This window comes from Schistosoma haematobium, chromosome 1 (genome assembly GCF_000699445.3).
Source record: "Schistosoma haematobium chromosome 1, whole genome shotgun sequence".
In the NCBI taxonomy this organism is placed as follows: Eukaryota; Metazoa; Platyhelminthes; class Trematoda; order Strigeidida; family Schistosomatidae; genus Schistosoma; species Schistosoma haematobium.
Window position 1 is genome coordinate 42,909,067 of NC_067196.1, and position 25,785 is coordinate 42,934,851.

At 29.4% G+C, this 25,785-nt stretch overlaps 1 protein-coding gene across 3 annotated transcripts in view; it reads left to right on the forward strand.

Annotated features, from left to right (window-relative positions):
* Positions 1–25,785, forward strand: part of ITGA9_2 (Integrin, alpha) — a gene marked incomplete at its 5' end in the record, with an annotated part of 67,713 nt that overhangs the window by 38,011 nt on the left and 3,917 nt on the right. The window contains 6 exons of one of the 3 annotated variants that reach the window (XM_035730783.2): positions 1,894–2,359; positions 6,465–6,653; positions 11,211–12,020; positions 15,909–16,418; positions 19,558–19,836; positions 20,939–21,307. In XM_035730783.2, the coding sequence (XP_035586328.2) occupies positions 1,894–2,359; positions 6,465–6,653; positions 11,211–12,020; positions 15,909–16,418; positions 19,558–19,836; positions 20,939–21,307 (2,623 nt within the window). Of the gene's footprint in view, positions 1–1,893; positions 2,360–6,464; positions 6,654–11,210; positions 12,021–15,301; positions 15,712–15,908; positions 16,419–19,557; positions 20,499–20,938; positions 21,308–25,785 lie in introns of those variants that run through there. The other 2 variants (XM_051218277.1, XM_051218276.1) reach the window with 2 other exon arrangements.

A 25,785-nucleotide genomic window follows, 5' to 3' on the forward strand; every position in this document is an offset into this window, starting at 1 on the left:
TCATAGACTGATTGAAGTTGGACATCAACACCGTTGAATACCAGCTTAGTGGTCTAGAAGTTAAGCATTTGTACGCGAAACTGGAGATTTTGTGTTCTAATTCTGCATGAGGAATAGTGGATACATAATATTAAGGCGTTCTATACTAGAACTAAACGACTATCCAGTACTTCTAAGTTTTCAATGGTGGTCTAACATTGACCGTTTCATGATCTCAATCAAAACTCAGTGATCTTCACAACCATGAACTAATAAATAACTTGTAATTGATGAATCGGATTTTTAATAAGATCTCATTCCTGAGGATTATGGACGTATGAAGATATAGGTGTTCAGTGCTTCATCATTTTTAACAGTTTTTCATATGATATAATTTGTGTGATATAATCTACTTCTCAAATATGCAGATGTATAGAAATAATCTAAATGAATTATTTTATTTAGTTTAGTAAATTGTTGAATAACAAAATGGGGATATTTCAATATGTTTATCCACACAGATGTTTTAAGGAGATAAATAAAAAGTTATAAATAGTTTACTCTTAGACACATCTGTTTCATAGATAGTAATATTCACTATGAAATTTCACGATGTGATTATATAATTGACTATTGAATTCCAATTGGAATTCGGTAATTATTTATTAAAATGAATGCCATTGAAATATTTTATAATAATACTATATACCAGATAGGAATTTCACTAAGAAAAGGTATTCAACATTTGTAAGAATGCGTTTAAATATTGTTTAAATCTTATAAAAAATCTATTATAAATCCGTTGAACTTTAATTAAAATTTATTATCCGTGTTTATATTATTTTATAGATAACTTGAGATAATTAATTAAATATTCGGATGATCAGCTTGTAAGAATTTCCGAAATAAACAAAACAAAAAGGAATGTGAAAATAACCGAATTGTATTGATAATACTTTCCCACCTTTATTTCTAAACAATCATTTTAAAGCAGTTTATAACGTTGACATTCAAATGTAGGTGAATGAATAACAGTTTTAATGAAGATTATGAACCAATCAATATTAGACCACCATTGAATACTTAGAAGTACTGGATAGTCGTTTAGTCCTAGTATGGAACGCCTTAATATTGTGTATGCACTATTCCACATGCAGAATTAGAACACAGAATCTCCAGCCTTGTGTACGAATGCTTAACTTCTAGACCACTAAGCTGGTATTCAACGGTGTTGATGTCTAACTTCAATCAATCTATGATATTGAGCAACCATCTTTGGTGATTAACTGCCTAACTTTCGACACAGTTGAACTCCACTCGTCACATCTTCTTACTGGAACTCCGAGGATTCCCTCTCAAATTTAGTCACCAGTGAGTACATGATCGTGGATGCACAATGCTGAGTCCCAGACTAGGAAGAAACGGCCGTTCATTGCTTCCAGGTTTTCAATGGTGGTATAACACTGATCAGCTCATGATCTCAATTAAAACTCAACAATCTCCTCAATCCTATGCTGATTTTAACATTTCTGTTTTAATTCAAAACTCATCTATTTAGATTATTAGGGCTATATCCACTTACAAGTTGTTGAATGTGTTTTCTTATTCATTCCCTTTATATCTATCTTGTAAATTTATACAGTCTGAAAACAACAAGTAATAAACTCATAGTCAGATAGATTTAATCATAAATTTAAAAGAAGTTGAATAATTGGTTAACCGTAGGAATATTTCAAAAATGAATATACAAATAATCAGATTTGAAATTGGTCACAACAATCTCATAAATATTATATTGATTAGAGAGGTCAACCTGAATTTATTAAAAATGATTATAATCTTTCATTTTATAAATGAATTTATTAAGAAGTGATTAATTTTAATGTTAAACATTTAATTTTTGTTTTTTTTCAGTCTTGCTGTCGCAGATCTTGATGGAAATGGTCTAGTTGATATTATTGTTGGTGCACCATATTTTACTCGACGCCAAAATCAAGAAGGATTACAAGATACAATAAATTCAAAACAATTTAATCATAATGAAGGTATCCAATGGTCAAATCTTCTACCTGACATTGGAAGAGTTTATATCTTTTACGGAAATCATTTAAATTTATCTAATTTACTTAGTGACTCTAAGCAAAGACCAGAAATCCCAGATTATTTCACTCAAGATCCTGTGATTTTAGACGGACCAAAATCCCCTAAAGGTCGATTCGGTCATGCCTTAACAAATATTGGTGATATGGATGGTGATGGAACTGAGGATTTAGCTGTCAGTTGTCCTTATTGTGCTGATCCTGATGGACGAACAGATAAGGGAGCTGTTTTCATTTATTTAGGCAAGAAAGACTCCACACTGGATACAGAACCTTTTCAGGTAATCAGCTATTCAGTTATGAAATTTCTAAATATGTTTTAACTTTAAGAACCATAGAAATAATTATTTAAGTATGGCAAGTTTTAAAAACAAATTTACAGATTAGGTCTGTCTTGTCAACAACCAATTTTACAGTATAAAGAAAAGATCCTACCTTCAATCTTCACAGGATAAAAGATGGTTATGATCGGATTAATCTTCTTAGAAGTGGGAATAATATATTAATCAAATTTAATATTAATTATTTTAATTTAGTTCTGTATTGGTTGTCTGAGTTTTCCCATTGATGCAGGTGTATCCAGCAGACTAGTCATGAATAGGACGAAACCCGCGTCCTGAATTCCTCTGCTAGTCACCATCCATCTCCGCTTATTAATTGTTTTGTCATATAGTCCTTCTATGATTTCTAATTGGTCTTTGTTCGTATGGGTAATAAGTGATTTACTCAAAATTTATATTGTAATTAATATAAAGTGTCTAATGAACATCAACAACTATCCAAATATATATCCATATCATCCACTATTCGTCAACGTTAGGAAATTATATGGAACCGTGATGTGAAAGGTGGCGTTGTAGGATGGATATATGGGTCTATCATTATTCTTTAACTGTAGTTTTAGATTTGGTACATCTTTGGTACTCTTTCAAACAGGGCTCCGAATAGAATCTAGGAGCGATCATACTATAGCCCTTTGTTACATCTATCATAAAATTGATAGGAACTCTGTCTGCTTTGGTTTTAATTTTTTATCTGAGCAGTATTTCCAACCAAATATTTTTCTCAATTATCCATTTACAATCGACAAATTAGGTAAGTATTTGATAGTTTTCAAGCATGAATATTTGGCTCAAGGTTTTTCATGATCGCCAATTTAAATGAAAAGTCAAATAAAATTTGAGGCGTGACTATAATTTATAGGCGAGCCAATCAAAAGCGTTTGAGGGATTTTGAGGTCATAGCGTCAATATCAGTGCCTGATGCTAACGGACGATGGGTTCATAGCGGATTTTAGAGAAAACGTGATAATTGAGAGGCTACAACAATTGAGACTACTAAGATCGTGATAATCAAATGATTTGTGGTCCTTGTGCAGATTATCTTGATGTTGTCTTTCGATGTAATATGTGTTTGACGAAGCAATCTGATAGAATAGGATTTTTCCGCTCTATCGAGATTGAGACTAAGGCCATTTATGACAATTGTTGCGATTTAGATGATAAAAGCACCAGTAACACTGGCTGCAGCCAGGTACTACAATATATACGGATGATTGGAGAGCGTTTAGATGCCTACATGAACTTAGTTATGTGCATCGTGTCGTTATCCACAAGTGGCATTTTCTGGACCCAACCACCGGAGTGCAAACAAAATCTATCGAAGCTATGTGGTCGAAGCTGAAATAGATTTTGAGATCTTATCATGGCTCCAGAGACCGACTATTATGGAGCCATATGGATGATTTCCACTACCGTATGTATTGCGATTTTAGAGCCTTTGAACCTTCTTCTAATCTTGACAAGATTTTGAACCATGTAGAAGTAGTGTATCCACTTTAATTCTTTGCTTTTGTATAATGTATTTCACTCTATACTAGCTGTTTTGTGATTGGCTGACATTTCTCAAGGTCACTTAAGATTCGTTCAAAGGTCGTCCATAAATTATAGATAGTCTCGCCGAATCGGAAGAATAGCGAAAAAAAGAAATTTATTATTAACAATAGAATAGAATGGGATTTTTATTAATTTTGTCCATTGTTCGACAATTATAAAATTGTCCCTCTATTGTAAATTATTAATTAAGATTATGGATTGAACAATGTTAGACTACTACTAAAATCTTGGAAATACTGGACGGTCGTTCAGTCCTAGTATGGAGCACGTCAGCAGTACGTATCCACTATTCTTCATGCAGAACTAGAACCTAGAACTTTCAGTCTTGCGTGCGAACGCTTTACTTCTAGACCACAGAGCCGGCATCCGACGTTGGTAATGCCTAATTCCAAACAGTCCATGATATTGAGCGACCATCCTCCAGTATTTTTGGTTCTCAATGGTGGTTTAACATTGACTGGTTTACGAACTCGAGTTAATTATCAGACAAAATAGATCTGGCTAATTATGATTTACAATAATAATATTAATAATAATAATAATAATAATGGTAATAAAAAACAAACTTCACTAACATTTACATGAATTATATTTCAAGAAAGTAACAACACTATTTAATATTCATTTTAGCAACAATATTGCGTCATTCATTTAAGTTAGATAAACAACTCATTGCTTAGTCACAATTTACATGAGTTAACTAGAATGAATCATTTGCTCACACATTATTACATTCAATAAAACACTCGATGTTGATCTCTACGACATAAAATTCGTATTGAACATTTAATTTACATTTAATTATATACTATGAATTAATTAAGTCATCATTAATTTTATGTAAATGTTTAATTTATAGAAATCTTCGTCTAGATTTCTTATAAGTAATAATTATTGAATTTATTCTTAATTTTTCTCAAAAATATCAAATTGAAGTGTATTCACGGTTATGAAAATTTTGACATTAAACTTTGAATGGAAAGTATTTGATCTATTTTTTTCAGTAGTTTATTTTCAGTATGAGGTTGTGAAGATTATTAAGTTTTTGATTGAAATCATGGACCGATTGATGTTAGACCATTATTGAAAACCTGAAAGTACTGGACGACCGTTTCGTCCTATTGTGGGACTCCTCTGCAGTGAGTATCCACGATCCCACTCGCATGATTCGAACCCAGGGCCTTCGGTCTCGCGCACGAATGCTTAACCACTAGATCTTTATTACTTGTATAGCAGCTCATATGTTTCAACCTTTTCTATTTAATCCTTTCGATATAATTCTGCCTAATATTTGATTATAGGCCCTAATGAATGAAATCATTGTTTTGGAAATACTAATTTCTGTTATATTTAATTTCATATAGTAAGAGTTCAATTCTGTTGCCAAAAGTTGATTTTTTGGGAGTAATTCTAACAAAATAAATTATATTGTGATAACGGAAATTCAAGAACAAAACTATTGATCGATGTAGAATGTAAATTATTCACCAGATAATGGTTAATACCATGTATTTTGTTTATTTTTTTATCTACGTATAGATTAGTGATATTATTTAGTTGTTCAGACTAATTTAGGCTGAATGATGTGTAAACCTCTGATTCAACAGATGAGAACTAAATGATTTGTTCGTTAAATGACTTTTCATTATAAAACTGAAATTACCAAACAGTATTTATCATCCTAATTCAATATAAATTGATGTGAAAAACTCCCAGAATAAAATTGAGAATATTTAAACGAGTACAAAAACTTAGAATAACTAACAATGGCCTTCCTGTCAACAAAAAGAAATGTATTATGTAGACGATTTTTATAGTTAGTTGCGTTTTCATATTCCTCAATATTCAATATGGATGGATTGAAACCTTTGAAAGTTTGTTTTAATTAGCTATTTCTCCGTGATCTAAGTAGATAATGTTTCTTTTTTTCTTAAAAAGGAAGCGGTTGATTTCATAATGAAAATTTATAAATAATTATTGTTATACGTTTTTATAGGCGATTATTTTGTTGGTATCCTTGAATTTCACTGCCTAAGTTGATTTTTTGTTTCATAGACTGTTCATGACTTGTGAAATTTATTTTAACAGATTGTTTTAAGAAATATATTTCGCTTAAATAAATCTGTTTTTTAATCGAATAATAATTCGTATTCTTTAAATAGTTACATTAATTGAGATGGGATAAAAGCTTGAATGAAGCTGATCAAAACGCCATCTGAATCAAGAGATTTATATAAATTAAGAAAATGATCAATTGATGTAGTCAAACTTTTAAAAGTGAACACAGTTGACTGAATTCACTTAACATTAACTAATGAATACCACTGGTTTAATTTGTAAAATGAACTTATTATAAATAGTTTTCATTGTATGGTATGGTTTGTTGTTTGCCATAGATACCTTTTCTATCAAAGGTTATCGACGATCTGATAAGCTAACAAGCTTTTTTTAAGATATGTATACACAACTACATCAATTATTTTTATCATAGAGTATATGGCCTTCTGACTTACCTAAACGATCTCCAGTAACAATATGTGGCAGTACTGATTTCACCAGTGATCATGCATCAGAAAGCCCACGTTTATTCACAGCATTTGGTTGGAGTTTATCTGGTTCATATGATTTAGACGGGAATCATGCACCTGATCTTGTAGTTGGAGATTATGAAAGTGATCAAGTATGTGATTCAATTGAAGATTTTCTTGGGGCAAGGGTATCTGTTTTTCCTTTTTTTATACATCTTATTTATTAATCTGTATTGCTTTTGCTCTACAGATTACTACAAATCATATTTCATGTAATTTGTTAAAAGTGCCGATTACTTCATACTTTATTTTATACTTTACAACATATAAACACTAGAAATAACTTGTTTCAAACAGAAAAGGGTTTGAGTAAACGGATCTACGCGTTGGTATACAGTATTAAATTCAACTGATAAGGTAAACTGAACTTAAGGCGCTATTTTCTTTCTTTAAATCTAATTTACTGGTCAGTAGCCTTTTTTAGTGAAACGATGAAGAAGAATCAAAATTACAGTGAAAAAGCTGGTGTTGGTCAAAAATGATTCAGAAACAAGCAGTGTAAGAACCGGTTGAAAAATTTATATCTGTCCAAGTTACCAAAATTTACACCGACATATCGAGATGAAATAAATAAGATGAATACCAAAGTAATAATAGTAGTATCAGTGTAAGCAAAAAGAGAACAAAAGCAGATAATATAGATTGAAAAGAAAGAACGTATTCGCCGAAAAAAAGTTGTGTTAAAATCACGAGTTGATTTAGCTTAGGCAACCATTGAAACCCTAAAAGTACTGTACAGCCGCATCATCCTAGTGAAGATCAACGACCCTGCCACCGAGGATCGAAGCAAAGACCATCAGTCACACACACGAACACTTAATCTTTCGACCACCGAAACAAAATCCAATGGTGTAAAAGTTTGACATCAATCAATCCATAATATTATGCTCCCAGCTTTTCAATAGTTGCCTTACTGAGATCGATCGATGATTTCACTAGGATTCAACAATATATTGACAAAAGGTATTTGTTAACGCTAAGATATAAAAAGATATTCCTGTCTAATTTAAAAACCAGCGATGAAGTTTACCTGTAATACGTCTGTTTTCGTAATGATTATATTGTTTATTTGTATAAACCATTTTATTCACAAGGACTATTTCCATAAATAATTCTTAAACTACTGTTGAGACTTCTAATTATGGTATACTATTCGTTTATAGTGTTTTTAAACATATATCTTTCTACTAATTTATTACACATTAATTATCAATTAACCAAATTGATATTTAACAACTAATTGTTCGTTAAAAATATACAAGAAAACAAATTATGTTTTATGTGGAGGGAATTCGGAAAATCAAACGTCAAAACATTTGTGAAAATGTCAAGTGTCAAACTTTACGTTATTGTTCATTCATTTATTAGTGCATAGTATTTGTGATTTTATTTGTAGGCAGTTGATACACTGGGAATATGTTTGATAGAGGAAGCAAAAACATTACAATGAAAGCAAAAACACACGCAATAAATATAATCGTAAATAACCTAATTTGGAAGTTTTTGTTGCGTAAGGTCATGTGAATTACCCTGTGGGATGATTTTTTTTCCATTTTTTCTTATTATTGTCGAGGATTTATAAACTAGTTAATATTATATAATCATAACCTTATTTCACTTCATGTCCAAGAAGCCGTTAACGCTAGATAATTGTTGCGGAATATATTCAAAATTATTTCCATAATTTTTTATATCATTCGCCTTAACAGTTGTTCTTACCATAAATTCTAATGTTTCACAACTTCTGGAAGGCAATTCAATGATGCGACAGTTTATTTCAGTACAGGTATAAACCATACAACTAATAATCATACGATATGAGAGAAGAGTTTACGAATCGATTAATTGACGAGAATAAGTTAGTGGCTTAAATGACAACATCCTTCTGTTAAATGAGTTATTTAAAGGACTTGACAAATTTAAAAAAGTATACAAAGTCAAGTAAAAATGAGGACGCTACACGAAGTGTTAACTTGAATCAGTTTATAAGTGAAATGAAAATGTGAGATAAATTATCAGAATAAATATGGTCAACATGGGGTGAGAGTGAAAATAATGGAATAAAAATCAGAACTTACGTAATATGTTGAATATTATGACTTAGGCCAGATATAGTAGATAGGGGTGAATGCTGAATAAATTCCTCAAAAAGTTTATCAAGTATAATAATAACAACAATGATATAGATAATGATAATAATGGTAAAGATAATAATAAGATTTGATAAGTTTGGGACATAAAAATGAACATTAATCAAATTACGTCCCCATATTATAAAATTGATTATTAACTGGTTGGCCAGGGTAAAATGAGCGGCTGAACATACTTCTTTTGAATGCAGGGCTCTGGCTTTTTGATCCGAAGAACAATTGCTTCGGCCGTTTTCAGGATTCCCAGTTTGACAAAATTAGGTAGACTGCTGTTAACACGATATATTATTGCAAAAAATTGCTCCATGTTGGTTGTATGTCCCGTCTGAATTAAATGGGTGAAATGGAGCTGTTAACCCTTTTGACTACACCTTTGCTTAACCACACTGGGAGATGTCACGAGCCCAAATGTACAAATTTCTAGAACATCTCCCAATATAACTTGATCCACAGGAACAGTCGAATCGATAGATACAGAAAGAGGTAGCTAGTCTAATCGATTTATCTTTCAACCTTGGAGTGATTTTTGAACATGTGGAAAACGTTAATTGTAGTTTACTTGTATTGAAACTTCTTTGAATTTATGTGCTTAACTTCAGTCTTAGCATTTCACTCGGCGCCTCGCCTCTGAATTGTAAGCGTATATACAGAAGCATTTTATTCAAAGTTAGGCACTCTCTATGCTTTCTTTTAGTGGCTATGTTTTTATTTATGAATTTCTCAGGATATCCATTTTCTTTCAGGATCGTGTATAATTCCTTTGTTTCATCTTCGACCGTACCTAGAGAGCATATGGTCTTGATTCTATGATGCGGTGTCTTAATAAGGTTCCTTTTGTATTGCCGAGGAACAAAACTAAGAAAGTTTGTATATTGGCACGTCCAAGTGGTTTTCTTGTTTATGTTCCTTCTTAGTGAACTGTCTTTCTTCTTTGTAAGTAGAACATCTAGAAAGGCTACTGTACCCCCATTTTCCTTCTCACATGTGAATTTTATGAACGGGTGAACTGTATTGAATCGTTCGACTGTTTCGATGAAGTCCGTATGGTCGTTACGTAATTATTGTGTTTAACGTCTCATTGTAAAACGCGACAAAATATGGAACAATAATTATAAAAAAACAACCAGTTATTTAAAGTTTACTGCCTATTAAATTATTTTCTTGTAGTCTTGTTTCATCTCTGTAATTTGCACAATTATTATTTGTTTGGAATAAAAACAATGAATAATGTAAGTCGTTACTAAGCTTAGTAAATAAATTGTAATATTAACTAGAAATTATTCCATTAAAACCATGAACTAATCAATTTTAGACCACTATTGAAAACTTGGAAGCACTGAACGATCGTTTTGCCTCATCATGGGACTCAGCAGTGTTCATCCACCCAGAACCTTTGGTCTCGAGCGCAAACACTTAACCTCTAGACAGCTGAGTCGGCATTCAATAGTGTTAATTTCTAACTGCAACCAATCCGCTATGTTACTCGACTATATTCCGTTTTCATTAATGTCATTTCATTTCCAAATTGTAATTTTATTTGACCGAAAAATAGTAAACACTTATTCATTGTTCGGTAATTTTATGCATTGTGTTTCTTTTAACTTGCCTACGAATATGTTTTATCTGTGAATGCAAATCAATTAATTTTTGACAAAACCGACTGAAAAGATAACCGTTAGTACTTTTCAGATTAATAAAAATAATAGTACATGTATTACTGATAAATATAATAATAAAAATGATCATAAATAATAGTATAGATGAAATAATATTCATATAAGTAAATTAAATTTCAGTAATAGTTTTTTTTAACTTAAAATTAATCTTTGAATGTTTAAATTTAATTATTGACAGGGATTTATTGTTATAATATATATTTTATCTATTAGAACTACATACTATCAACATTTCATGGAAGATTATTTTGTTAATAGACTGATAATTAACAGGTAAAGAAACATTCAAAACTATGGAAGACTGAATCAATGTTTTTATTCTTCGTTTAGAACATTTTAGATTTCTTCAATAATGACACATGAAAAGATATTTATGTCATATTATGAATCTATTGTCATTTTACGACTGAGTATGAATCTGATTGTTTGTTTTTATCAATGTGTGTTACTATCTGACTAACAAAAAATTTTTAAGTTCAGAGGCCGTGATTTCTTAATAGAACTTTCGAAAATCAATGTTGAAATTATTTTGTAGTAGTCAGACTGTTGAATTATATATATATATATATATATATATATATATATATATAAACATGTAACCTAAATTAAGGTTTCTAGTTTTGGAACTTTTTCTGTGCGGTGGTGATTCATGTACTACCACAGTCTTTAAGATGAGTTGTTTATTTTAAAAAATGAAATTTTAATGTTCTCACTTAAAAACTGGTTTATATCTTCTACATTGGGTTTGTCAATCTGTAAATCACAACTGAATATCAAAATTTAAATTTAAAATCTTATCTAATAATTATCTTGAATTAAATAGGTCGTAATGCTTCGAGGACGTAACACTTTATGGTTTGATTCACCAATTTGGGAACTCCCAACACAACCAACCTTATCATGGCGATATAAAGATACTTTAACCTGTGATGAACAGTGCTATTTTCCAATTCAATTATCTGCTCGAATTAATGGTAAGCAACATTTATTGAAACAAATTAAAGATTGGAAACTTCGACTATTGATTAATTTGGATTCAGATGTTGAACAGCCTGAAAATAAACGTCTCGCCATACAAACAACACGAAAACAAATGATTTATCAGTCAACTGATAAAGGAATTATTGATATGCTTGTGGAATTGAAAACGGATGAATTCATAGAAGAAAACTCTAGTCGGATAACTTTATTTGATTTTATTGTTAAACCTTTAACCTCGAAAATAAATGCACTTTTATGGAAACCTGTACGTATTAATGTAACACTAGACCCTGTACATGAGCCAATGTCCTTTGTTGAACACAAATCAATATCATCATGGATATTGCATCCATTCTTGGGCAGTCGAAATTTTATTAGTCGTTCAATGCAATTTGCCAATCCAGCCTGTGGCGTTGATAATATATGTCGACCTGATTTACAAGTTCAAATGATCGATATCTCTGAAGGTCCAACTGATAAATCAATTATTTATTTTAGAGAGCGTGTTAGTCAAAGAAATATTACTGTTCATATTGGGAATTTAGGTGAAAATGCTTATTCTACTCAATTACACATGATATTTCCTGATCAATTGAGTTTTAGTATACCAGGAGGTTTATCATGTCAAACTGTGACATTGAATGATTTGAAAGTTAGTTTGTACTTTACTCAGATGTGTTCATTACAATAATTTTAATATTTCAACAAACAGTTATTTTAAATAACTTCATTCCTGTGTTTTTATGGTTACATATCTTCGTGTTTTATATTACGATGATTAATATCTCGCATATAAGCTTAAATTGACCTATTCAGTGTTATACATCATGCATACTTTAATTGCTTACAAGTGAAGTGATGAGGTTATACTTAAAAAATACCAAGAAGAACTCATCAGATTATTGAGTCGACGTCATTAGAGTAATAATAATAATAACAATAGTAATAGGATATTCTGATGTCTTGTAAATTGGAAAGGGTCGATAATGAGCAAACAATACTTCATGTGAAGGAGAGGGTAAAAATTGAGAGTTCATACTATCTGAGCGACATGACTGAAGTTGATTAAGAATCACATCACATTATTTTATGCCTAAGTCAAGAAGTTGTGGAATACAGCTCTTCCTTATACACAGATTCATCTTATCGCAAGACCGTCTATTATATATAAGAGGATGTTAACTTGGATTCAGTTGATCTTCAACAAGATTTAATTCTTTTCCATTAAATCATTCCTCCAGTTTTCTTATCAGTAAATAAGATCTTCATACGATTCGTATAGAAAACCAGTAATCAAGTATATGATTGGTGTACTATGTGTTTTAAATTATGCTTATGATAAAAAAAGATATAAAATTTTAACTAGCTGCCTTAACAAGGAAAGTTTAACTATCCAATAAATTAAAGAGGAAGAATGTATTTGTAAAACCTCAGCGAATGAATTTGAAATAAATCCAACATTTTGCCTAGCAATCTGGTCTAAGCTTTTTCAAGGAATAAATAAATTTAAATCTCGGTTATAGAAACGTAATAATATATTTTCAAGCTTTTCATTTCGTTTCATTGTAACTCATTTGATTTGAATTCTTTTCTATTTATGGCTATAAAGATTACATTGTTTATACAAAATAAAATGTAATATGTTTATATTTATCTGTAATGTGTATAGTTCGATACTAAAAATTTTCCGATAACCTCATTTGATTATCATAACTATTTAACTACTTATAATTATAATAACCAATAGTCAATAAGTACTTTGAAATATTCAGTAGGAATAAAGAGAATTAAATAGACAAAATTTTCTTCCCTATGAAATCATTTACTTAAACCATAAATTCGTGTTTATAGTTTGATAAATATATCCTTTTCTATAAAATGAAAAGAGATAATCTCAGTTGAAATCATGAGTCGATCTCTGATGCAACACCATTAAAAACCTGGAAGTACTGGACGAATATTTCGTCCTACTATGGGACTCTTCGCCAGTGCGCGTCCATCATCCTACATGTAGGACTCAAACACATGATCTTCGATATCACGCGAAAATGCGAGAGCTGGCATCGAACAGGGTTAATGTCTAAGTTCAATCAATCTTACGCAACCCTTCATCCATTTTTTGAAGTGGATAGCCGTCTCACAACTGACATGGATTAAACTCCACTGGTCATAGCTTCTCACTATAACCTCAACAATTACAGCTTGAAATTAGTCACTAGCGAGTACATGATTATTATCAGAGTGAAGATTTGTGAAGATTGTAGTATTGTAGTAGGTGTGCACTGCCGAGGAGTCCCATAATAAGACTAAACCGCCATCCAAGTGCAAAAATACTCTAATTTCAACGGATTCTTATACTGAAAAAAGGAGATTATACAATAAAACGATACGAAATTTCCTAAGTCAAAAGAAGGCTATATAATGTTCAGAATATAGTGAAAATTCCCATTTTGAAATTTGGTAAATAAAGAAGGAATGAATTGAGCGAAGAAATTTCTTTTCAGCCATGATGAAAAACTAATTGAAAAGAAATTTCTTCGCTAAATTTGTTCCTTCTTTATTTACCTGATGTTCAGAAGGTTAGAGGTGAATAAGAGAATGAAAATAAAATTTACGGGTCAGAAATACGAGTGATAGTTATCCATCTGATGGACATTAAAATGTAAAGGTGTGATGTAATCTATCTTTATACTTCCATAAACTCAAATATTTAACAAACAATAATAAATGCAAATGTACCACTTAAGTAAGTGCTTTTGCCAGGAATACAATTTTCATTACATAATAGTCTTCATTTATATTCAGTGACACAATCGTTTACTACAAAAATATTCACTACAGATACTGTTACTATTGAAATTATTTTAATTTTCAGAAATTTTAGATGAATTTAATATACATATACAAATATACTGGTAATTTGCATTTCATCAAGAAAATCCACGAAACTAAGTATCTAACCAATGTTTTAATCTCACTGTTATTATCAACCTATGATGTTGATTATTATATTTAAATAAGAAAACTTTCAAAGTGTACTTAGAAATAATTTTCAACATTTACGTGATAGCATCATTCTATAGGCTTCGTATTAGTTTAATGTTAAATAATTATTTACATCACTAACACTAATTTTTATATTTTATAGTATTATTTATTAGCTCTACACGACAACAAACAAATTCTTGTAATACAATTTCTTATCAATGAAACAATGAAATCTTCTTTTATAACATTGGTTTTTCACGTATTATTCACATCTTTGATTACATAACTTTCATGATTTAGTGTATATACTAGGTTAAAAAGTAAATGATGAAACTATTTTAAGGTGAACTGGAAAAACAAAACGCTAACCACTGAACGCGACTTTTTGTCGTCTAATTTTACTGAATTATTTATGCATATATATATATATTTATTTATTTAGGCACCATTTTTTCCCGAATTAATAATTTATATTTCATTATTAGCTAGCTTCCAAAAGAAAAAAACATAACTTTTATTATTTTGAAAAGATCCAATGAATATTAATTTCTGTTATATATATATATATATATATATATATATATATATATTAAAACAATGAATTGGGATATAAAATCGATAAAAAAAAGCAATAAATTATATAAGTTTACCAAAAAATACATTTTAATTGCTTGATTTTTCAGAAAAAATTGAATTTCGGGAATGTAATAAAAAAATTATATATATATACGTTATACAACTGATGATATTCATATAAACTTCTATTAATGACTCATTTATTATTTATAAGAATGATGTTTTATTTTATTACACTAATCTATAAAATTTGAATTTGAAAAAAATTTAAATCGAATAAAATAAATCTCAAGGTTACAATATGTCAATTATCATTTATTTAAAGTTTCATATATTTGAACATCTTTTACACATGATATCTTAATATCACTTTAATACAATTGATCAATAAATATGATTTTAAAATTATTGCCTCTTTCATTTTTTTTCTCTATAATGAGTCATGCTACCAAAATACGAATAACATTATCTTCTTCTAATGTTATGTGTATAAATAAGGCGATTGTATAAGAAAGAAAGTGACTGAAAATCTTTGAACAGTTGTTCACTTATCAATTTTGTTCTATTTCTAACTTGTATTTTCTACTCAATATTATTATTTTTTTAAAAATTCCAAGCTGGAAATCTGATTGACACACAAAATAATGATGTTGTATGTTACATTTAACAGTATATACAATACAAGTCTTGATAAATTTCAAATGTATAGATGTGTGGAAAAAAAGTGATTACTCTGTGGGTTGTCTGTTCAGCTTTTAGCAAAACTTGATTCATTTCAGGTATTTGATCAAAGGTTTCACATTATTTCATTTCTACTACATTGGGTTATAGTTGAATGACATTTAATACAGGTATTAATGTAGACTCTGTTAAGTTTCATAGCCTAATAGTTAAATCTCTAAAATAGGCACATTTTTCAAAGACTAATATTCTTTTTTTTCATTTTCTCTCCATCCTCTCCCTTGTTATTCTCTAGCAAACTCAATTAATTTGTAATTTAGATGATCCATTGAGTTATACAGGAAATGATCATTTTTATTCATTCACTTTTCAAATAAATACAGCTGGAGCATTTAGACAATTAGATGAACCAATAAACGATCAACCAGAAAATATTTCAGATCATGATCCTTTAGAAAAACTATATTCACATAATTCTAATGATGATATGAAAAAACTTGATTCATTATCAAAAATGATCCATAAACCAAACCATAAAGATGATAATGAAATGAGAACGGATGATTTTTTCATACATTCATCGTCATTAAGGGGAGATAATAATAATAATGATGATGAATATGAGGAATTACACGTTAAACCTATATACCATTCATATCAATTTAAACGGAATAAACGTAATACTTTGTCAATTCCTAAAGATTTAACAATAACAGCTGAAGTGATAAGTGGAAATACAGATGACAATACAAATAATAATAAAGCAAGTATTACTTATCAATTAAAATTGGCTGCTAAAGTTGAAGTAAGTTTAAAACAAAAGCTTTTATTTTAAAAATAGTAATGTTGATGATTAGAATAGGAATAGCATAAAATGAATCATCAACGTAATTTATTTAATTTACATGAGAAGAAAATTGTTCAAGCAATGACGAAGGTGTTCTTTATTATATACACATTTCGGCTATTGACCATGTTATGACTTTTAAATTATGAACAGGGACTTCTTCTTTGGTAATTTAACCTGTACCGTTATTGAGTCTAAGATATAATCCGTTTTTCCCCCATAATTTTATTGCTACTACTTAAAGTTCAGAAATCTGACTAAAGAAATAATTTGTCAAAAATTGTATATAAATATGATGTAACACAACCTGACATGTGTGTTTTAATTTAAGAAATATCACTGAAGTACAATATTTTGTATTGAGTAGGAACTCAATAGTCGTAAAATAATATTAAAAATATGAGAGATTGTAAAGATTATTAGATTTCATAGTTTATATTACGAACTGATATTAATTAAACAAGCACTAAAAGCAGAAACCATTGAACAGTTGTTTCGCTTAAGTAATGGTCTTCTCAAAAGTGTCGATCTACAAACCAACTAGATATCGAAACCAGGACTAATAAAAAGAGTTTAGTTTTCAGATCAATAATCTAGGATCCAATGGTTTACATGCCTCATTCCTATCAATTTACAATGATCATCCAAACTTGTCGTCAACCAGTCCATGATACAAATCATCAAATAATAACATTGAGAAATTTATTGAAGTACAATAAGAAGTTTAACATCTTAATATTTGATTCCTTTAATTTCACTTGCCAAATAGAATTTTCAATTATTTCTAATAATATTTAAGATACACTATTTTAGATGTAATAATTCAATTTTTTTACTGATTAGATTTTAGTTAATCTCCTTAAATTATATGTTAATCAACAGATAAGTAAATGTCAATACTTTCTCTGTTTCTGTGTATGTTTAACAAAAAATAATACTAACACTGAACAAATCATTGAAATTTTGACATGAATAGTTTACAATATCAATGGAATGTGACACCTACAATTTATGGTATGCCGTTGTGGTTCAATGGGAAAAAGGATAATAATGATAATATAGTTTTCATTGAAGTAAAAATCCATGATGATGATGATATTTACTTCTATTTTGGCAGATAATTCAAAAAGTACACACAGCAATCTTGTATATTGTAACTTGTTTGTTGTAATGTATGATAATTAATAACATATGTTTAATTTAAACTGAAAGATAATAATAGGAAATATGCTATGTTCAATGTCCAAAGACTTATCTTATGATGAATTGAACAGTTTTGTTATGATTATTTAAAAGGTTTGTTGTTTGTTTTTCAAGCTGTTAGAAATAAGTTATCATTGTTGTTATGTCTACTACATTCCACTGGTTATTGATACTAAGAATAATGAACAATGTAGGAACACATTAGAATCAGTTATAAATATTATAGAATCAGGGGTAGATACGCATAGATTCAATACAATAAGCTATGATTATTAATATGCTAAGCCAATGGGTATCAAAATGAATTTACCAATAAGGGTAGTAAAAGCTAAATACAATGAAATCAATCAGTGATATGCCGGCGACCATACCACGTTGAAAGCACCGGTTCTCGTCTGACTGACTAATTTAAAGTTAAAACCTGAAAGTTAAAGAAAAGTAAATTACATATTTCATTCATATCACTTCAATCTGGGAAGTTGGTTTTCTTCTTCCTGAAATCATTGGGTTATTAAATGCAACTTGTTTAACACAAACTGAACAACTCGATGACTTTTCATTTGTATTTGTTTTTAAAGTATGAATTCACAGTTTTAAATCTAATATACTACGATTAGATTAAGATTTGACTGCTCTTTTTTCGAAAGTTGATTGGTTTTATGCAATTCTGTTGTAGTTAAATAGATGCTATTATTATTATATTTAAAATTCACATTTATTTAACTGTAAGTATCACGCTAACTGCCAACTTGGCAGTTACTTTATCTAAGTGAAGTTTTTTACCCATCAACTATTCATTTCATGAAAATAATTATTTTTTAAAATAGATAATCAAAAACTTAGAAAAATATTACCGTTATCAAATGTTCTATTTCACAGTAATCGTACATCAGCCCTTATGTTTTAGGATGTGTAATCAAGATAAAACCGACCATGGTCAAGATAGTCCCTAGTTCAAGTTGACACAACGTCAGTTACCATAATGAGAAGGAAAATTTATAAGTTGAGAAACAAATGAAAGAAATTAATTACAACTTCAGTGAAAATCAAACAACGGAGATAGAATAGAGCAGTATTACTGACTTTTGTAAATGGTAGTCATTTTACTCGAATGAGTAAATATTTTATAAACAATTAAACATCACTTTAGTAAATATATGATATACAGCTAACAGAGGAATCAAGGATGTGCCTCTTTTTGTCTAGGACTTGGTGGCTTGATACCTTTACTGAAAAGCTGATGTTTACACTGATGATGGAGCTCATTATTTTTCATTACAAATGCCAACATACTGTTGATGTATATTAGCGTTATTCACATTTAGAATTGTATACTATCCTGACAGAAATAATCAGTCTATTACGGTATCAGATATTCAGCTACAAATACGTCTACTGAATAAATAATACAGGTATCGGTTCTAGATCTAATTCCTGGTTGCGAGATCGTAGATGTACACCTCTGGTGATTCCTATACTAGAACAAAACAGCTGTTCAGTGCTTTCACGTTTCCAATAGCTTTTTTACATAGATCGGCTAATAATCGCAATAAAACATTATAGTGATTATCATTTAGCAATTTCTTTGTGTTTATATGTCTGTGTGCATTTTCACGTCAAGAAACAAGATATGAATAGATTCTATCAGGTTATGATCTTAATCCATGCATCTATCCAAATATAAAAGAGACGATTCATGAAATCAAAACATCACTGAAATATCAAAGAATAATTTGAACCAGTTTTAATAATTTAAAATATTATTATGTTTCTAAATTAACGGTGATATTTTGATAATGATAAAACCATCTGAGCGTGGCTTTTATTTTTCGAAATTATAAGTTCCCCAACTTATTTAAGTTTTCCTTTCTAAAAAACATTTTCCTTTGATTAGCTTTCATCATCTGCGTTGGATCGTACAATTATTGATTTTCGGAATTTTTCTGTACAACCATATGAGATGCAAAGAATTCATCCAGAAACAATTGGTCCAGAATTGAAACATATTTATCTTGTTACAAATGCTGGCCCATCACCATTGGAAAACTTTTGGGTTAATTTAACAATTCCTGTACAAACAAGAGATGGTGAATATTTAGTTTATCTATTAGATCGACTTAGATATCAGGCAGAAGATGGTGGACCTCCACGTTTTGAAAATATATCGCCAGATGTAAGCTGCTTATATTAACCCGGAATGAAGTTTGATTCGATAGTTATTTTATTAAGTCAGACATAACTAATCTAATGGACTTTAGTTTTATTTTTAATAGCTTTATTAAACATCTTATGAATTGGACTGTCTTACTAAAATTTATTTGTCATTTACTATTTATGTATATTGTTTACTTAATCGGTTGTACTCCATTATTTGATATAGCTAACGAACAGTCAAACATTATTAGTGATCATTCTGAGATCATTTTCTTATTAGGAAACCTTCAAAAACCAGAGCGCACTAGATCGTTATTTCGTTTTGTGATTCATCAGGAATCATATGCTTTCGCCTTAGGTCTTGTGTCGAATACTGAAAAATTATCCAGTGCTTAATATATTAAACCTCACTCGATTTATAACATAACCGAACGCTTGTAACTTTCTGCAAGAATATAAAGCAATTTATCCAACAGTTAGTGATGAAAGCCAATAATTAAAATTAATTGGTAACCATCTAAAACCTTCAACCAGTGGCATGTTATCAAGACGGTTATCTTCCGAAAATTACTTTATTTAATTTTAACTATTTATTCATATAATCCCTTTAAAAATAAACCGTATTCTAATTTTCTGAATTTGCATATATAATAATTAGTTAATAATAATACCAATCAAGAGAGTATCTAATCAAATTTATACAGGAACAAACATTGTAGAATAGTGTTTTGTAAACAATTAGAAAAGATTTAAAATAAGTTCCCTTGTAATATTTGATCAACTTTAAATCACACAGTTATGAAGTCTACCGTTTGTACTGCCAACACTATTTTTACACCTAATATAATCGTATTCAATATTCGTGTGGTCGAGGTTAGTTGGGGTTAAGTTTTATACTTTTGCTTAAATGTAGAAGTGAAAATTGATAGACGAATAAATACGCAAGTAATTGTGCAAGTATGTTAGTTTATATTAACCAACATCCTTTAGACACCCTCAGTAATAATTTAAGCCATCTTTATCTTTGAAAAAATGAATAACGCATTGAATTGTTCTCGATAAATTTATAAAGATATCTAACCCTTGGCTAACACTTATCATTTGTTATTAAATTATACCAGGTTGTTAGCACAGAAGGTCATGTACGCGGATTATGTATAACACCTGAATGGGCATTGAATCCTTTACGTTTAAATGCAGTTCATCGTAATCGTGTAGACGACTTTCCTAAATCACGATCATTAAGTCGAAGTTTTCGATCACAACTCTCCATAACAAAATATCGACGTTCGGTGAATAGGAAAATAAAAAATAAGGAATTATTTTACCTAAATGATAAACACAATTTCATTGACGATAATCAACCAATTAATTCAAAAGATACAATTAGAAACGCTAGGTCAATTTTACATGGTGTAAGAAAACGTCAACAAGAAATTATCAAATGTGGTGAAAAATTTTCTGATTTGGGATATCCGGTTTGTGCAGTTGTAAGTTGTGGTTGTTATTGTTGTTTAACAAGAATGGTCTTACATGTTGATAATGTATAGCTTTACATTAAACGGTACTATTAAATAAGTTAAAGATCATATATATATATATATATATATATATATATATATATATATATCTTTAATTGTAATTAGTAACACAATAATCTACTTGATAGCATCCATAAATCAGTTATAACTTTATCCAGTTAAACAGTGGAATCCATGCAATGATAAAAGATGAAAGGGGTTATTGATGGTCATTTTAATAAATGGATATTTCAACGATTAAATTCATGAGTCGACCCAAGCTAGACCACTATTAAATTCAACTGTTAAAATACTAGAATTCCCATGCTAGTAAATGGGTATTTGTTTGGGACTACGCAGAGGAGAATGTCATTATTATTGTTATCATCAGTTCAATTTTTCAGCCACATTTTTTTATATTTAGTTTTGATGGATAATGATGCATCCAACGAATAGCTTCAAAAAAATACATATCACTACCAAAATATTGGATTGTTAATGTAACGAAAATTCATACTGATTCTACTCATTACTTGATGATTAAGTCAACTACATAGTTTAATTTTTTTAAGATTCATATCTCTGACTTTCTTCAGTATCATCACCAACATGACTGTTTTTAGAAAAAATTCTGAAAACTTACTCAATTCTGTTTGCTTTTGTCATCCGTTATGCAATATCGTAACTGTAGATGTTTATAATGTGTAGGCATTATTCTTAATAGATCGATCGTATATAGACAACTATTAAAAATGAGTGAGCAATACAGTTAGAAGCCTAATAATCAAACGCTCACTATAAGAGAAATGTAGTGAGTTTGAATCAGTGAACCGATTTTTAGTTTATTTTTTAGCCTTAGATATTTTAAGTTACAGTTAAAATGAACTCTCATGTGGTTTATCATACATTTCTCTGTAACCATAGAAAAGCTTAGCCCAGAATTACTTCGTCAAAATAAAGAATTTATTATATACAATTATGTGACAAACGCCATCTCATTATCTATTTAACTACTGCGTCCAAATAGCCACTAGCTTGTGTAATGAGAGACTGGTCAACTGCAGTCCTAAACATTAATGGAAAGATTCAAACAAACAATACAAAAATGAATTAAAGTTTTTTCATTAGATTAATATTGTCTTAACTATGTTGACTGATTACATGATCACTTATTACCAATTACTAATTATTATCGACTATGTTCTGACTTCCCTTAATTTGTATGATTACATTTTTAATGCAGAAATAAGTAACAATTTTTAAATAATTTACTCTACTAATGTCTCATTTCGGAAATCCATTTCAACTTAATTAACTAATGAATACCAAAGATTTATTTTTTATAATACTATTAAAGAACAAATATAAGGATGAAAAATACTGTTTTCAATTCATTCTTATAAGTTTCTTCAACTACAAATCTGAATGACTAATCAATAAGGGTAACCAATTTAAGGCGAACGCAAAGATAAAATTTTTTAAATAATCATATTCTTCAAAATTTTAGACTATTCATACGAAAGATTCTGGAATATTGAAGCATTACAAAGCCAAGAATGAATGGATGAAGGCGAGGTGACTGAATTAAATGTCTATACATTTAGGTAAACACAAATTAATGAGAAGTTCAAATAGAATGATATATGACTTAACCTTAATTAGTTAAGATTCTAATAAACAATTACGAACTAACAAATGAATTGAAATGGCAACTATTTATCAGTAAAGGGATTTGTGTAGATTGGTGAATATTATTGAAATCGCAAGCAAATATAAGTTAGATAACGTCAACTTATGAACTCAATGATGATGATAATAATAACAATCATTCAGATAAATGCTCTCTTACCAGAATGAATAGAATATCTATAATTTTGAGTAAAATAAATTATTTCAATGGAGTTTGATTGTTAAACCTTTATTTAAATTTAAGTAGCTTACACTTTATGTTTTTATTCACTTCAATTAATTAAAAATATATCTACTCAGTGTTTTGTATCTGTCAGATACTTAGAAGTGACATTGTTAAACGGTTTGATTCTTTACGAATGCAAACATGATAGAATATTGCAGTAATTTAGTCGGTTACTTGTATAAACTAATATCCTTTTTCTTCGATTGTTTAATTACATAGATTTCCCACCCTGTGCTTACACACACTTTTTATTGGACAATCTTGTTCAGAGTAAAAACTCAAATGAATAAAATTGAACAGGTCAAATAATTTATGTTTATTTGTTAAGCACGAAAATAGACAGGAATAATGTATATTTATCGCCAGAAGCTACAAAGTATCATTAAGATATATATACATAACCTTTAACTTCATTTGCATCTTTTGTCGTGTTTTGACGTCTGAACTGTCTTTTCGTTTGGTTCCTAAGTGTTCTGCTAACGCCGTGCTTTCGATTCACTAAGACTTTTCACTGCATCTGACAATCGTAGCAACTTTGACGTCACGTTTTGCTACATAGTACATACAAACAATCTTGTTAGTAGCGTCCACTACATATGTAAATTAGAAATTAATTAATCGAAATATTCGACGCGTAAAAACATTGAATTAATCATCATAGTGTTATGTGATGGGGAGAAAAACTAATCAAGATAATATATCTTTGTATTATATCTAAAGGAAACTAAAAACAAACATACTAGAATGTTTGTAGAGTAGACAAAAGGAGATGAAAAAATGGAGAATTAAAGCAAACACAAACTACAAAGAAAAATTCACAAACGAAAGGATTTTCACAACATATATCACATACATATTTGTGTGATTGGAATTTGTTAAACTACATTCCTAACACAGTTGCATATAACCTGATTTATCAATGTAAAAATTTTAAAAAAAGTAATCTAGGGATTCAGTCTTTTGTGACTGAATGCTTGTTTTTAAATAGACACTTATTATCAAATATCTTGTTGACAGTAGGAAAAAAGTACGATTCCCTGGAGAGTTTTTGTGTACTGAATGTATGTTAGACAATTAGCTGATAATATTAACAATTAAAAATTCAATAAAAGTAATTTTTTAGTGAACACTTGAAAACATTTTAATTTCTTTAATACTTGATTGCAACATTTATTATTAAATACTTCTAACTGGTTAAAGAGAGTTATCAAAGTAACATCATTACATTGTTGTTAATTTACTTAACTTACATACACTTCATCCAAGTAATTGAAATACATGTTAATAGATAATAATCGTAAACAAAGATTATATCACAATTAGCTGTACTGAAAACATTCCAGTTATTAAGATCTCTCATGTGATGATGTGATTATTGCTTAACAAGCCGTTAGATATTGGTCAAATACACGTGGATTTATGATCGAAATAAATTATTTAATTAATCACTAATAGATGCCAGTTGGATGGCCTAGAGGTTCGGTGTTCGCGCGAGACCAAAGGTCATGGGTTCGAGTCCCATCTGCATAAAATAAAAGACAATAATCAAACAAGATCAAGCCCAAAATGGCTGTGAGTGTAAGAGACTGTAAATAACTACTTAGGGATAACTTGAGAATAGTATGTCGTATAATGGTAGTCAATAGGTCAAATGAAAGTTTGTGATGAAAGGAATATGAATATATACATAATCTGGTTACTTAATAGCTATCCAATAGCAATATGCGTAATAATAGTTCACAAATAATCCCTAGCAGTTAAAATTCATTTATTCTTTGTTCGAATATAACATCATGCTTGCTCTGTAAATGAGATTATCAGAATTTCATTAAAATAAAAAATATCCATATAATATAAACACCTATTCATCAGATTAGTGATTCTTCTAATATTTTAAATATTTAAGGGCTATATACCTATATGAATAGGTAAATTGTTTCCACATTAATGCGATCTCTACGTTTTTTTATACTTTGGTATTTAAATATTTCTAGAAGTAAATTGAAGTAAAGTTGTAAATGAAGAAATAATCATGAAGTTATGTAAAGTATTCAATAAAATGACAATAATAATCTCCACAACCCAATACTAAAAATGACAATAATCAGTTGTTTCTTCTATATAAAAGTTAATAAAAAAGGATACATTTTAAAGAGATAGACAAATCCTAAAATTAGATTCGAACTATTATGTACATTATTATTCTTTAATTAATTAAAATAGATGAAACTATATGATTTAAGTTGTATAGATAATGCTGTAAAAAAGTGAAAAACAAACTTTTTATGGTGAAAAAATACTAAAGATTCGATATCTTAGAAGGGAAATAATTATGATCGTATGCAATAAAATAAGAAATATCAATAAACATACATTGGACCCATCGTAAAATCATTCCAATAAACACACATTATTAGATAAATTTGTATTTTTCACTTCATTAGTAAAAATCAGTAGTTTATGAATGGATAAAGATGGTTGCCAGAAGGTTAAAATTGAATGACTGATTGTTGAAGTTTGGCAATATGGATTT